General features: G+C 36.5%; 2 protein-coding genes across 7 annotated transcripts in view; one reads left to right on the plus strand and one right to left on the minus strand.

The window, feature by feature from the left end:
* LOC126777810 (hexokinase-1-like) overlaps nt 1-2,285 on the plus strand; it is a 34,952-nt gene extending 32,667 nt beyond the window's left edge. For both annotated transcript variants that reach the window (XM_050500948.1, XM_050500947.1), the window contains exon 11: nt 1-2,285. In XM_050500948.1, the coding sequence (XP_050356905.1) occupies nt 1-90 (90 nt within the window). In that variant the 3' untranslated portion in view covers nt 91-2,285.
* The window catches only part of LOC126777807 (epidermal growth factor receptor kinase substrate 8-like), a 27,871-nt gene continuing 14,983 nt past the window's right edge, over nt 1,324-14,211 (minus strand). For 3 of the 5 annotated variants that reach the window (XM_050500939.1, XM_050500941.1, XM_050500940.1), the window contains exons 3-16: nt 13,867-13,937; nt 13,257-13,474; nt 12,093-12,192; nt 9,654-10,216; nt 8,370-8,462; nt 7,982-8,131; nt 7,493-7,581; nt 7,225-7,349; nt 6,834-6,977; nt 6,475-6,514; nt 4,335-4,457; nt 3,881-3,999; nt 3,337-3,525; nt 1,324-2,663 (exon numbers count right to left, since the gene is read on the minus strand). In XM_050500939.1, the coding sequence (XP_050356896.1) occupies nt 2,592-2,663; nt 3,337-3,525; nt 3,881-3,999; nt 4,335-4,457; nt 6,475-6,514; nt 6,834-6,977; nt 7,225-7,349; nt 7,493-7,581; nt 7,982-8,131; nt 8,370-8,462; nt 9,654-10,216; nt 12,093-12,192; nt 13,257-13,474; nt 13,867-13,937 (2,096 nt within the window). In that variant the 3' untranslated portion in view covers nt 1,324-2,591. Of the gene's footprint in view, nt 2,664-3,336; nt 3,526-3,880; nt 4,000-4,334; nt 4,458-4,973; nt 6,515-6,833; nt 6,978-7,224; nt 7,350-7,492; nt 7,582-7,981; nt 8,132-8,369; nt 8,463-9,653; nt 10,217-12,092; nt 12,193-13,256; nt 13,475-13,866; nt 13,938-14,211 lie in introns of those variants that run through there. The other 2 variants (XM_050500942.1, XM_050500943.1) reach the window with 2 other exon arrangements.

Raw genomic sequence — 14,211 nt, forward strand, 5'->3', positions numbered from 1 at the left:
TTTACGTTGCTGGGCGCGGAAGACGGCAGCGGCAAGGGCAGCGCGCTCACCGCCGCCATCGCCGCCAGGATCGCCGCGCGCACGCCCTAGTTCACCACCTTCCACTTACGGGCGCTTCGACCATCACACTCATTCATAAATAAGAATTGTAGTCATTTCAGAGAAGTGAAAGAGAGCGCGAAAGAGAGTTATGTTATGACCAATATTATATTGACATTGCAATTAGACACAAGACAAATTGTTTTATGTCTAGTTTCTGAAACATTGGTCAAAGCAAATAGCTAATTACTAAAAACTACAAATGAGTTGTTTATTATGCAACCATAAAGTTACATATTATTAGCAATATTATATAGAGCTACATATTGTCAGCAATATTTCCTTTATTTTTGAATAGTGATAATGCTATTTTTAATTTTATTTATATATCTGTATAAGCTCAAGAGACATTTGCGTACAATATAGTCTGTGAACTGCGTGAGTACATTTCGACTTTTAAAAGATTTGACATCGTGATTACACTAACTTTAATGCCATGTTGTATAGTGGACTGTTAAAGACATTAATTGTATTGAAGCTGCAGCACCTTGAACATTTTAAAATATGTATTATATTTTTTCCTGATCGTGTGATTTTAACAACCTCGGGCTCCGAAAGATGTCCATCCTGAGGGCGTTTCCTATAAGATCACACCTCGGGCCTGGATTCGGATTAACTGTTCGGAGTAATACGTGTTCAGTTGGATCTGTTGCATTGACAATAATTTGTAATGACGAACATTTACACATTCCACGAGATTTTGCAGTTCTTATTTATACATAAGATATTTATCTCTGCCTACTAAGCCTTCAATCGCCGTAAGATTATTATTATTCACATATCTACGACTATTATAAACATTTCCGGTATCATCATCCGCGCCGTGATTCAACGCGTCTGCGCCATGACATACTTATGGAACAGTAAAAGTAAACTACATTTAAATATCCCAAAGATGCGTTAAGGCGGATGCCTTTCCCCTTTTGAGGTTAGGAACTAATTCAATGAGGGTTGGTGGATATTGGAACAGTGATACCGGAATAATATGTTGTAAAAAAATTAATGGAAACCGAAATAGTTCATTTTAATATAAACATTTTTTCACAAATTAATATGGCCATGTCTCGTTCTAAGGCTAGGCCCCAAAGTCTGAAGTGTTGTGTGCATGCGTGTGTGTTTCGTAGCTCGCGGGTCGAGTTGTTTGAAGTGTTTTTTGTAGTAAAATATACAAGAAATAAATAACGTTAGTTATTAGAAAGTAAGATACTATTTTTCGTGCCATACTCATTAGATATAGTTTTAATCGGACGGGAAAGATTTATATTAGATTTGGTCGTAAAATAATTGTAAGAATTCAAACAGAATTAACAGAGGATAAATGTAAGTTTGTCCCTTTCAAATTGTTTGGTCGAAAGGCTGTGACGTCACAAATTAGGTTCAAATTCGACATTTTACTGTATTGTTTTAGTAATACTTGAAATATTATAAGTAAACTATAATTGTATTTATATTTTACACTACATGCAAGCATTATATTGTTTTAGAGTAAGGTCTTCCAGATTGTGTTAAATAAAAAAAAATTCAAGACATTTTGACACCTAAATAGTCAATGCATTCCCTGGATTACTTAATTCAACCAGTTTAAAATAAAATAGATCCAATAAAAAAAAATCATTAATTATCATCAATTATGCTATTAAAAAAAACTATTTGTGACGTCACTGATGTGCTTAACAGTTTTCATTCATTGGCAAAGTGACATCAGAGTGAGGTTACTCCAGTGATTTTTTGTAAGATTTAGACGTGTTGTTTAAATATAATTAATGCATTACATTATTTCATAAGTATCAGGGTTGGGTAGGATAGATATTAAATGAAAACAAAAGACTATTTTACGGCAACTACATAAATATATGGATATTGTATTTTATATAACTATTTACATAAAGTTACAACAAAATGTTTATAATTAGTCTGTAATAGAAACTCAAAATGGAAATAAATATAGTTCTATTATCAAAGTTAGTACTCTACTTAGCGTAGCTAGCAAGATCGGTGATGTGTTTGTTATAGTAACACATTAATTACATTCGTTTGTTAAAAGTGTTTACTACATACTTATTGTAATTAATTATATTTTACATTATTAAAAATAAAACTCGCAGCTTTATATTTTAATTTTATCTGTGAAATTATGTTGTTTTATAATTTTAAGACAAAAATGAATAAATAATCGAATTTTCTGATATACACCGTTTTATTAAAACACCCATCTCTGACTTATTTCATCGTTATTTAGAAAAAAAAAGTTGATTAACAAAAGTAATTAAATATTAAATATCGTAAGGACATTACATTAAAAAATATTAATTATTAATTTATTATTTTTATAAGAAAATTTATTACTGTTAAATAGGTACTTAAATTATTAAATTAATATTAGCAATAAGAGGAACTTCTGTGATAATCCGGAAGGTCGAACAGGTCATGAGTTTTCTCTGAGTTTCCTGTAGCAGTACTGTTTAACATGTGCAAGTTCCGAGACTCGTCGATCAGGAGACTTCGACCTTCTCGCGCACCTTGCGTAAGATGCTCTGCAGCTCCGACGCTGATGTCGTCTTGTACTGTGCGCGTGAAAGCAACCAACACAGAGATAGAACATTAATTATTCAACTTTGATTAAACTATAAGACCGATTTGATCCAGTGGATCTTATCGAAGATCGGGGGTTTTATTTATAATCATGGAACTTCACTTTCGAGGCTTCTTTCGGTATGTATTTTTTTTTAATTATATCATACTTATTATTAAATGTCAATGTCTTCCAACACAGTTTTTTGTAATTCACAAAATAGATCAATTTCTAAAGATAAAATAAAAGCATTATAAAAACTCGAGAAGTAAAGGTAAATTAATAACAGCAAGTTTTTGACTTCGCCACGACAATACATTCTTAATTTACTTGATTGATAGCAATACAGACATATACATTAAATTGCGTATAGTAAGATGACGATAGCTTTGTATTCACTTTGCAGTGCTTATACAAAGCTTAATAGTAAAAAGTATGTTTTGGTTGTAATTTTAATGCCTTGAAGCATATTTGTGTGTACGGTAATGCATGATGAATTATGTATCTCGTGCTCGACGGTAAACATCGTGGAGTGCAGGACTGCATGTGTCGCCAAGCCAATTATTTCAAACACACAGTGATTGCGGCGATAATTGTATCGATATCGTATTCATGAGCTAATAATATTCCATTGAGATGAATATTCTTATCGTTAAAATGTTTACCCCAGACACGTTTCTCTGCACAAGGACTTGGCTGTAGAGACGTTTGCCTTCGTCCTGTCCTAGCACACGCTCCAATTGCGTGCGTGAGAGAGCAAACAGCTGATGGCCAGATACCCGCAGCTGTTTTTGAGCCGTCGAGCTGAATCCCTTCGCTTCTAACCAAGCCGCCACTTCGTCAGGATTCGATTTCTGAATAAAAATAAGAGTATTTGTTAATGATTGATTACATATTTAGTTCTTTCGTTCGGTTCGGTTATTTAGAAATAATTAATCAATAACTCACCATCGGTATTTTATGTGAATATTAACAACAAATACTCTTTATAATGCAATTAATAAATAAATACATAACTATTACATACAAATATGCAAGGCAAGATATTGTACAATGTAGATCTTATTACACAATTTTGGGCATAGGAATCAATGTACCAGCCATTGTTTGAAAATGTGCCGACTAACTAGCAAAAGCAAGGAAAAGTCCTAACTTCAATAAATGATTGAAATCATTTTAGTGTTGTTGAGAAAGTTGTGCACACCATACCTGATGTATGAAAATGTCTGGGGTTTTTTTGAAGTCGAGCCGGCGTTGCTGGATCTGAGGTAAAACCATCTTCAATTCCTCGTGAAGGTCACTGCCGGTGCTCTTTACTGACTTCGTCGCTGTTTATTGAGAAATAATTAAATTATAAGATGAGCCGAGATTGCCCAGTGGCTTGAGTACGTTAATCTTACCGAAGATTGCGGGTTCCAACCTCAACAAGCACCGTTGAATTTTCATGTGGTTCATTTGCATTTGTAAATGATCTCGTGCTCGGCGGTGATGGCAAACACCGCGAGGAACTCACATCGGAGCAACTTAGTGGAATAATCTCCAAAACATTCTCCTCAAAAAAAGAGAGGCGTTCTTACCCCGGGCAGTGGAATATTTATGGGCTACATATCGGCATAGTAGCAGTACGACAGATCAAAAATTAGGTATCAGGGATTTGGCTTACACTTCATGGTGTCAGTTTTAAGTGGCACGATTACAGGTGCTGGCGTTGGAGGTTCTGGTGGTGGTGGAGGCGGTGGTGGAGGTGGAGGTACCACCTTCTCGACATTACGTGGTGATTCTGGAACTGAGATATGGAAGATGCAATGTGGGACATTGGTTCAATAAACTTACAGAAAGTATATCCTAGGTAGAAGTTTACACTTTAACAAATAACCTTTTAAATATTGTTATACAGTGTTATGTTATATTTTTTTATTTCTCCAGTTTTTTTATAACTTCATTGTACACCGGGTGGAAACATTACAGAAAAATACTGAAAACTAAAATAATATTATTATTATTCTACAACACCGCTGTGTGTACAAACGGAGGAATGAACTTAACATTTTAAAGACTTACAAGATTATAGTTATATTAAAAAATATGATGCAAATAACACACAATGTTAGCATAACACTTACCGGCACTACACGGCACAGAGAACACAGCCATAAGCAAAGCACACACAGATCACTCTAACGATTATAGAAAATTTATAAATTATAATTTCAGAACGAAAATATGTAACATTTGGAAATGTAAAGTGTTATTTTATTTTGATATATTTAAATTAAATAGGAAGGTAGAAAGAATAGACTAGTTTGAGTATTTTTTAAAAAGTTTATTCAAGGTATAAAGTGTAAATATAACATGGAGTATATTCAGTGGCGAGGGGAGGAGCGAGCGGGACGGGGCGTCTCTGCAAAGCTACTCTGTATGTAACAAATATGACACTCGGCCCGATCGCAGAAAGTTCACAATCGTCTTACGGCGATACGATATTTTAAAATTATTGAAGTCAATGTTTGCGACATTAAAGGTTATTTTTAGAGAATAATAGCTTTGATTTCAACGATAACACTATATAGTTATTAGAGAATGCGCTCCTGGCGTCTGTTTGTTGGTCATATTAGTCACTACGAACATAACTGTTGACATAACTTTGTAACGGCCCAATATGGGTTATAAATATATTGATTTCTCATTTATATCGTTTATTGTTAATTGTCATAATGGTATTTTCGTCAGTAAGGCAAACAAACTATTCTTTTCGTGCGTTCGTCCATTCGGTAACGGACCTGTTAGAAACGCGTTCTCTCAGCGACCGGACATTAGGTTAGTCACACTATATACAATGTACCTGAGAACTATTTTCGAGATATCAACTATAGGTAATCGCCTCCTCCTCCCCCCAATACAAAATACATATGAGTTTAGATAATAATGAGTTGATTTACAAAACATCTATCATATAACTTAGACGTACGATAATAATTTAATATGGATGTAAAAATATAGACTCTGTTAATAAAACAAATATTCTAAGTTATATATTATATAACTCCAAACTCACTGTATTAAATAAAACATAGCACTATTGATTAATATCAGACTTGTAGGTCACTTATAGCGCTGATGTTGACAATTCCTTTAAAGATATATTATATTCTATCGAAATGTTGAGTGTTGAAACCAAGTTACAAGTTTTACAACGCTGATACGCAGACGGTACATCAAGCGTACATAACTCTCGCAGCAACGACTACACATATACAAAACGTTAGACGCGTGAGTGAATCATCATCCGAATGATGCAGCCGTCATGTGTAGTCGGTACTACGTCTTGAAGTTCCCAGCAAATAGCAACACACACACGCAGTATTGAGACAGACACGACAACACGCACACACGCACGCGGGCGACGCGTTCCGAACTCAGCGCCGTCGACTCGAAGCGAACAAAACTACTGCCACGTATGTATCTACAAGATTACGAGCGTACATGACGCGGAACAATAAATATCTTAAATCGATATATATATATATTATGACTAAGCGATGTCCTGTTGGACTGCACGCGCGTGCGTTAAGCGCTTTGGTAGAGGACGTCCAGAAATTGGGAAGTGAGTACGTGTAGCGTCACATACGATTACAGGGAGACATGTATGTAAGGCTACAGGTTCAAGTCGAGTTATCGGCGGCGCTAGAAATATCGGAACTCGCCCTTCTTGCCGAGGCGCTCGCGGCGCACCCAGTCGGCACCCCCCGGGCCCGCCGCACCACCGCCACCTGCACCCCCTGCCGCGCCTCTACCCGCCATACCGGTGGGACTGCTGCCGCCGGAGCCTCTTCCGCCGCTCTCCTGATGGATAATATGTGTGTTTTAAGACTTATATAGTAATTCATAAATAAATGCAAATGTGATACATAATTGACGATAGACCGTTAGTCTAGTAGCTAGCTTATAGGGCCGATCCTCGCAGTCGGAGTCGGCGAAATGGTAGTGTTTATCCTCCTGTGCCTGAACTATCTCGGTCGTGTCAGATTTACCAACCCATTGGATTGTGAGAGTAAAGGAAATTAGTCTCCCTTGAGACTACCCGCCATGGCCGGTCGGAGCATGATTATACTGATAAACGAAAATACTTTATTTAATTTATAGGTCGAGTATTAAACATTACTTGATAATGTGTGTAGATGGGGTTGGGGTAGAGGTGCGGGGAGGATGGCGGCGACAGCGCGGGCGCCACGATGGTGTGCGGCACGTGCGCCGTCACGCCGCGCCGGTTGCGTGCCTTCCACCACTTCCGGGAGTCATCCAGCACCTGGGGTTATATCACTGTTAGTTTACTAGTAACATGATTATCTAGGGCTAGTTTGTTTCCAGAGTTTTGCCATGTTAAGGGTGTACACTACCCCAGCTCCAATTTAAATATTGAAAAATTCTTCATTGATGTATGTCAAACTATTATTAATTCAATACAAGATTTTTTTTTATTTCTAAGAATGTTTGTGTTTTTCTATGGAATCGTTTTTATTTCCTGCGGGTGATGTAAGCTCTAAAGCCAGTACCTCTAAATACTCCCCGCGTACGACGGTGAGCTCCTTGTCATTGTTGGCGGTGCGTGGGTACGTGACGCGCACCACCCGTCCTCCACGCGCAGACACGCCCCGCGCCCACGCCTCGCCTAAGTCATCTGGAAATTTACAATATAGAATTGAATTTAAAATCACCATCGGTTTGCACTCCATACTCCAACGAGAAAATCCAACAAGAAACTAAGAAGTTACTATTTTTCGACAGTTTAGTCGTATAGGGATGTTAATTAAAAACGCGTACCATCGTCGCGATCGCTCCTGTAGGCTGCCTCACGCTCAGGCGATGACGCTGCCGAGACGGAGTCCTCGCGAGCCATCGCTCGCGTGTTTCTGGAACATTCGCCAACTCAATAAGTATTCAATCAATGCACTCATAAATTCTTACTTTGCACAGTATAAATATAGATGAATGATTTGATGCCAAACATTTTTATTCATCAAATATTAGACTGAAAAGTTCTGCTAGAAGTAATTTGGTATTGTTATATGATACTGAAAATTCTAGTGAGAACACACGCTAACCTTCGATAAATTAACTCTGTAAGTGTGTGTCAAGACAAGGAAGTGTATAGTTTTTAATTTTCAAACACCGAGATGCTGAAAATTTTCATGACATACAAATTTAATACTTTTTTAACCAGACTCAGAATTTGAACCCAATATCTCAAAATTTGTTAATTAAAAGCAAGTCACTAGACAAACGAGACAATACAGACAACGGAGTACAAACCTGGGAAATGACGCATATTGTTCTCCATACAAGTCGGGCTCATCTCTATCATATCCGAAGCCTTCGGAGCGATCAGCCCTCCCGGCTCCTTCCTCCTCTACCATAGCCCCATCCGTTCCCCGACCGGCCTCGTTTCGCCGAGGAGACGCCCTTCACCACACAAAAACACTTATCACAAACAAAAAGCAACAAAACATTGAATGACATAAGAAATGAATATGAACAGAGAATAATAAGACTGATGTGTGATGATACACAAATGGTGAACGGTAATGTTGTAAATATTGATAATTATATCATTTGTTATGAATAAGGGAGGCTGCAAGCGTATACATACTCGTTACGTGGCGTACTACAGGAACAGTTATAAAGTTCGTTGCGAACTCACCGACGCAAAGGTTGATCATCGACTTGGTAGTCTGGAGACCACCCATCCATGAACACCGGTTGGTATGGAGGTATTGTCGTCTTCCATTGTTCTCTAGAATAAGTAAGCAAAGTTTTTAATTATTATGTAGACTATATTCGTTGATCTGTATATATATTATTTTTTGAATAATTAGTTTTAATATTAAAATCATTGCCTTCTTTAGACTGCCTCGCTGGTCAAGTGGTGACCTTACAAGGCCACAGACCTCGAGGTATTTCCTGTACTAGCTTTCTAAGGCACTGGAGCACTACCAGTCCTCAGACACCTGCCTACTATTGAGAATTTCTGGACCTCTAACATTTTTATTGGCCTGACAAACCCAGGATAAAATACCGTTGCAAGCTAGGCACTAGGAACTAGACCAACAAGGCACTCAACATACTGGATAATGAATCGTAAATATTCATAAAATTATTATTGTTAGCTGTTTCCTCTTCAAACACATTATTTTTTATCGGAAAATGCTCGAGAAATTGTCTCCCCGAAAATTATCGAGCATTCCACGATACATAACTCCATAGGAACTAGCACAGCTGATAATATTTAAATAATATAACGTAATTAACAGATAACAAAGGAATGTCATTAGCGAAATTATTGTCAACAGTGCTACTTGGTAAGAACTTACTTAATCAATGAAATACATTCGATAAATGTTGAAAAACAATTAAGACGTATGCGATTCTTATGCGTGTATACTTTAAATATTATGATTAATATTATTATAGTCAATGTCGCATATTATTTTCTGTTATTTCACTATCGTATTTCGTGGTAAGTTTCGAGTTTGTTACAGAATAGCTCGCCCACGCCCGCTATGTATAGATGCTTTGAATGATGCTTTTTATCTATATTGAAGTATATGACTCGTTTATAAATGTATATAATGTAGATCCTGATATATATCTACAGTCTAATTATTAGATCAAGTTCAATTGTGCATAACAACGCTAATTACACAGTTAAAACATTTATGCCTATATTTGTTAGTCCGTCAGTTAGTAGATTTATTTTGAAACAGATTTGTTCAATCCAAATTTAATGCGTCCTAAATCATTAAAACACACATTACAGTTATAGTTTAAAATTTGATATAAAGTCAGTCATTATTGTGATACACCTTCTTTTCTACACGTAATTGAGTAAATTTTAATTTTGTCGTACAGCTTAGTGCATTATACAAGCATTTCACTATCAAATAAGTGCCTGTTTTGTGTTAGACATCTTATAACGATTCGTTACCTGGGTATGAGCCACGCGTCGCCGAGTGAGTGCCACAGTTCAGTTTCTTTGCTCGTGACGCAATTAGCGAGTAGGTTGAGCGCGTCTCGGGTCAGGAGGGGCTGAACAACGCGCGCAGGTAGCCTCCCGTCTGCGACGTCTTGCGCCGCGTCCACGATCAGCGCTAGTGGCGTGAACAGGAAGTGGACTAGCTCCGGGGCGTTCGGGTCGTGGATGTGAGCTCGGAGCCGCGCCAGTAGGTTGAAGGACAGCTTGAATTTTTGTAGCACGTCCACGAAGTCGCGTTCTGGAGGTGGCCTAGTGCGCAGTGCCAACATGCCCTCGCCGGTGCCGGCCGCGCGCTTGCCCCCTCCGCGCGATCTTCGTCGCCGCTCGAGCTCCCGTGACGCAGCCGCTGCGTGCTGAAGGCGCGCTATGAATTTTTCTATGTCATCGAAACACCGATTCAGGATGGCGATATCCTGTTCATAGAGTCGCTCCGAACCCGTCGAGGAGGCGTCGTCTCTCTCCCCTCCGGACCCGCCGCGCTCCCGCTCTCCGCGCCCCAGTTGAGCTGACATTTGCTAAAAGTATTCGATCTAAATGAGAAGCTGACAGTGAATAGCGTATTTCGTCGTTAATTTTCGATTATTGAAATTAGTCTGATTCATAGATAGGAAAAGATTAGATTATAAACTATTTTTAAATTGCGCGTATAATATAAAATATTTCTGTGCCTAATTATTGTAGATGATAGGTTTTGTGAAACTCACAGTGAGGACCGCCTCCCACTGCTGCCGCGTTAGGGTGTGATAGAGCGGCGCCATGGCGGCCGAGCGAGGCAATGATGGTGATGAAACTGACCAAACTGGTCGCCGCGACCAGTATCGCCGTTATCATTGATAAGGTGCTAAGGATTATCTCCGCTTAGCAATTTTAACATTTTCTGTTCTATTACTTGACTAATACTCGCGTGGGAAATCCTACCAATTCCAATATATATGAATATTTATTTATTGTCAATTGCTATGTATGTTCAAGCGATCTGATCGTTTGTATGCACTGTGTAATCCATCTTACCGAACGGCTACCGGCGCAAAGTGTACTGACCTCATCACATTCGTTCTTTTTAATACCTTGCGATATCTCATAAATTACTGATCTAAATTGCAAAGTGTAAATGTCAATTTATATTCACAGAGTGCCTTAAAATTAATATGTTTTGTCTTTTTTAAGCAAAAAAATGGATACTATGGCTTTTATATAAAATATTTTGTATATCTGATGAGTATACATATTATATTATGTACATACTATTGCGGAATTTTCTTACTACGACCTGGAACTTACCAGTACAGATTTATTTAGGCCCAAAAGTCGTAACGGCTTTATTACGAAACATTAAAAACACTAGATAATATTAAAGAACAAACTTTTTATAGAAATGTATTATACAATAAAACCTACATGAAGTAATTACATAATTATTCAAGTGCGCCGAATCAAAGTCAATCTTGTATCATGTCAGTTTAGAAGAAACGAACGAATAATCCGACGGACGAAAAAACGATTTTATTTTATTATTTTTAATGATTAAAAAACTTACTACCTTATGTAACTATATTATGTATTTATTTGCTAGTATGTAGAATATTCATAATAATTAGGTATTATTTTTAAGAAAATGAAAAAATAAAAATTCTAATTCAAATATTGAGCACAAATTGCGGTGTATAGATTTCAAATTATGTATTATATTAATTCTATTTTAAAAAGATTTATCGGTAAAAATTATTATTACTTTTGAGATTAAATAAATTGTGAATATTAATGTGCTTGATAGCGGCATAGCACAGATATAGTTTATAATTCATATATATAATTTCACGTGCGATAAAAATACTTCGTATTAACAAAAATTTCTATATAAATGTTTGTGCTATGTCGGAATTTAATCATTTAGAATGTGCAATAAAAGCAATCGATTGTACACCCTTATCGGAGATGATAAGACGATTGATAAACGATAAAACAAACGGCGTGTTCTAGAACAATATGAGTTACTTACGTCGGCATTGTTCTTGTAAATTTAATATCATTTAAGGTCACACGTCGGTTTATTTACGAAGGATATTGAATTTCTATTATATTTTTTGATTTAATTCAATTATATATTATATAATAATATATATAATAATATATAATAATGAATTGTAAAAACTTAAAACCACAATTTAAACTACAATACGCCGACCATTGCGACTTAGTTATATTCTTTGCGCCTGTAACTACTGTTGTCCTACAAACCGGAACACAGTCTAAAACAGAAATACAATCTATTGCTGTTTGGCGGTAGTAACCGGTATGAGTAGGAGGTACTTTACCAGACGATTCGCAGAGAACTACCAACAAGTGGGAGTCATATCAAATAATATAAGTATTGAGAAGTTTCTTAGTTACCTGTCTTCGTGGTCTTTCCATTTCATTTTCACGCTCTCTTTCCCTTTCGCGTTCAATAACAAAGTCTCGGCCTCCCTCAGATCCACCGCTACCGACTCCCCTGCAATCGCAGTATCATTAACAACTTTTCTGTAAAGAGCAGCACTTAAGATGTCCAAAAAAGATTGTACCAAGCGAGCACGAATCGTATGAGCGCGGCTATATCGACCGTACTTATATTATGTAGGTATTCTATCAACACCAACATTATCACCATCGGGCTACAGAGAGTTAGAGTTTAGTATCGAATCAACGATTCCAAGAATATTTTATTCTTAAACAATATTAATCGGACATCTATGTTACACTTGACTTTTAACACTAGTAAGTATAAGTATGCACACCAGGTGTAGGCAGAGACGGGTAATGGAAAATAGAAACCTTTATTGAACATATGAAGTGTACACGAGACCGTTTGCGAGTTCACTGCATCTTACATCTGACAAGCAGCTCCTCTTCATCTCAGTAGGACCGCGAGATAAATGATAAGATTAAGCGTTCCACGCGTTTTTACGCGATGAATAATATGTGGAAGATAACATTAAAGTATATATTTATACGATTCAACGAGAAAATCATTATAGCGTTGTTGCCACCATTCCACGTTTTCTTGATTTGTGCAGCAATTTTTAATCATGATTTTTGAATCATTACTTAATATCATAAAAAATCTTTTTCTGGGAGATTTCCCACAATTATAAAGAAATATAAATATATATATATATATATATATATATATATATATATATATATATATAAAATATATATATATATATTATAAATTATAAAGAAATATAACATATTCATTGATTGAAAATATATAACAAATGAAATTAAGTATTGTCACTAGCACGAGCATCTTCGAGTCTAACAACTCGAGTCTTCGTTATAATAATATAATGAGATATTCTTTTAAAATACGACAAAAGGAACAGAAACAGTCTAATACTATGCAGGGCAGAGTAAAGTAATAACGTTTCACTAATTCATAACCTACCAGCTATACCATAAACGAAGTATTTGAGCTTGTCTAATTGACAATGGCAGTGCTTTCCATAATCGAATGGCCTTTGCAATAAAACATTATTTACAGCGAAATAAATTTATAAATATATATAAACTTACTTTAAAGCATTTAATTCTTCAACCAGAGTCTGAGCTCCGACGTCATGGCATTGGAATATGTGGAGTTCACGTCGAGCGTTCGCAGGTGAGTTGCCACCGCTGTTTTCCGGAGCGCCAACTACGAAGGCCAGCACGTTGTTGTACAGTTCCGCAGGCTCAGGGGAGGTAAACGCGGTAGGAGAATGTACCCATGAGGCCGGGAAGCGTTCCATTATGGACTGTAACAGGAGAACAATATATATAAATATTACTTGTAGGTTGTTATATCAATAACATCCGAATGATGACGATTTAAATTTATCTTATTAGCAAACAATTTGATTCCAGTAAACATATAACATAACTAAAAAAAGCTTAACATGGCTTATACTTCTTAGATAATTATTATCATACCTTACTTAAAAAAATAACTTTTGATAAAAATAATTTGTCTTGTAACTAACTATTATCCGACCATTGCTATACTGCTTGAAAATGTTTCATACACAATTCTGCGTTACGATTTATCTTGATGGTATTTATGCAGAAACTGTCAAGCTCTAACAACAACTGTGTAGTTTCAACCCATTCTGGTGAAGAAAAGCAATATATTTAATAAAAAAAATCTCACCCCAGTTTCGTAATCCATTACTAAGACCCATTGATCTTCTAAACAAAGCTGCATTTTTTGACTCCATATTCCTGAAATTAAAGGACAACCAAGTGAAATGAAAATATTCTTTATTCGAGTAGGTAGGATGAACGCCGTTGTCTCGGAAACTTCTGTCCGTTTTAAAGAAGCTAAACAGTTTGAAGAAGTTAAACAGTCAGTTTCTTGAGGCAAGTTATGAATAACTTGAAGCCGACCGACGACCCTAAAGAGAGGAGAAGGATTAAACTATTGTTTGAATAAAAGTATCTTTATCAGCACTTGAATAGTCATGTAACACGATTTGGTAAATCCAGATTGTACATC

The sequence above is a fragment of the Nymphalis io genome, chromosome 24 (assembly GCF_905147045.1).
Source record: "Nymphalis io chromosome 24, ilAglIoxx1.1, whole genome shotgun sequence".
Lineage (NCBI taxonomy): Eukaryota > Metazoa > Arthropoda > Insecta > Lepidoptera > Nymphalidae > Nymphalis > Nymphalis io.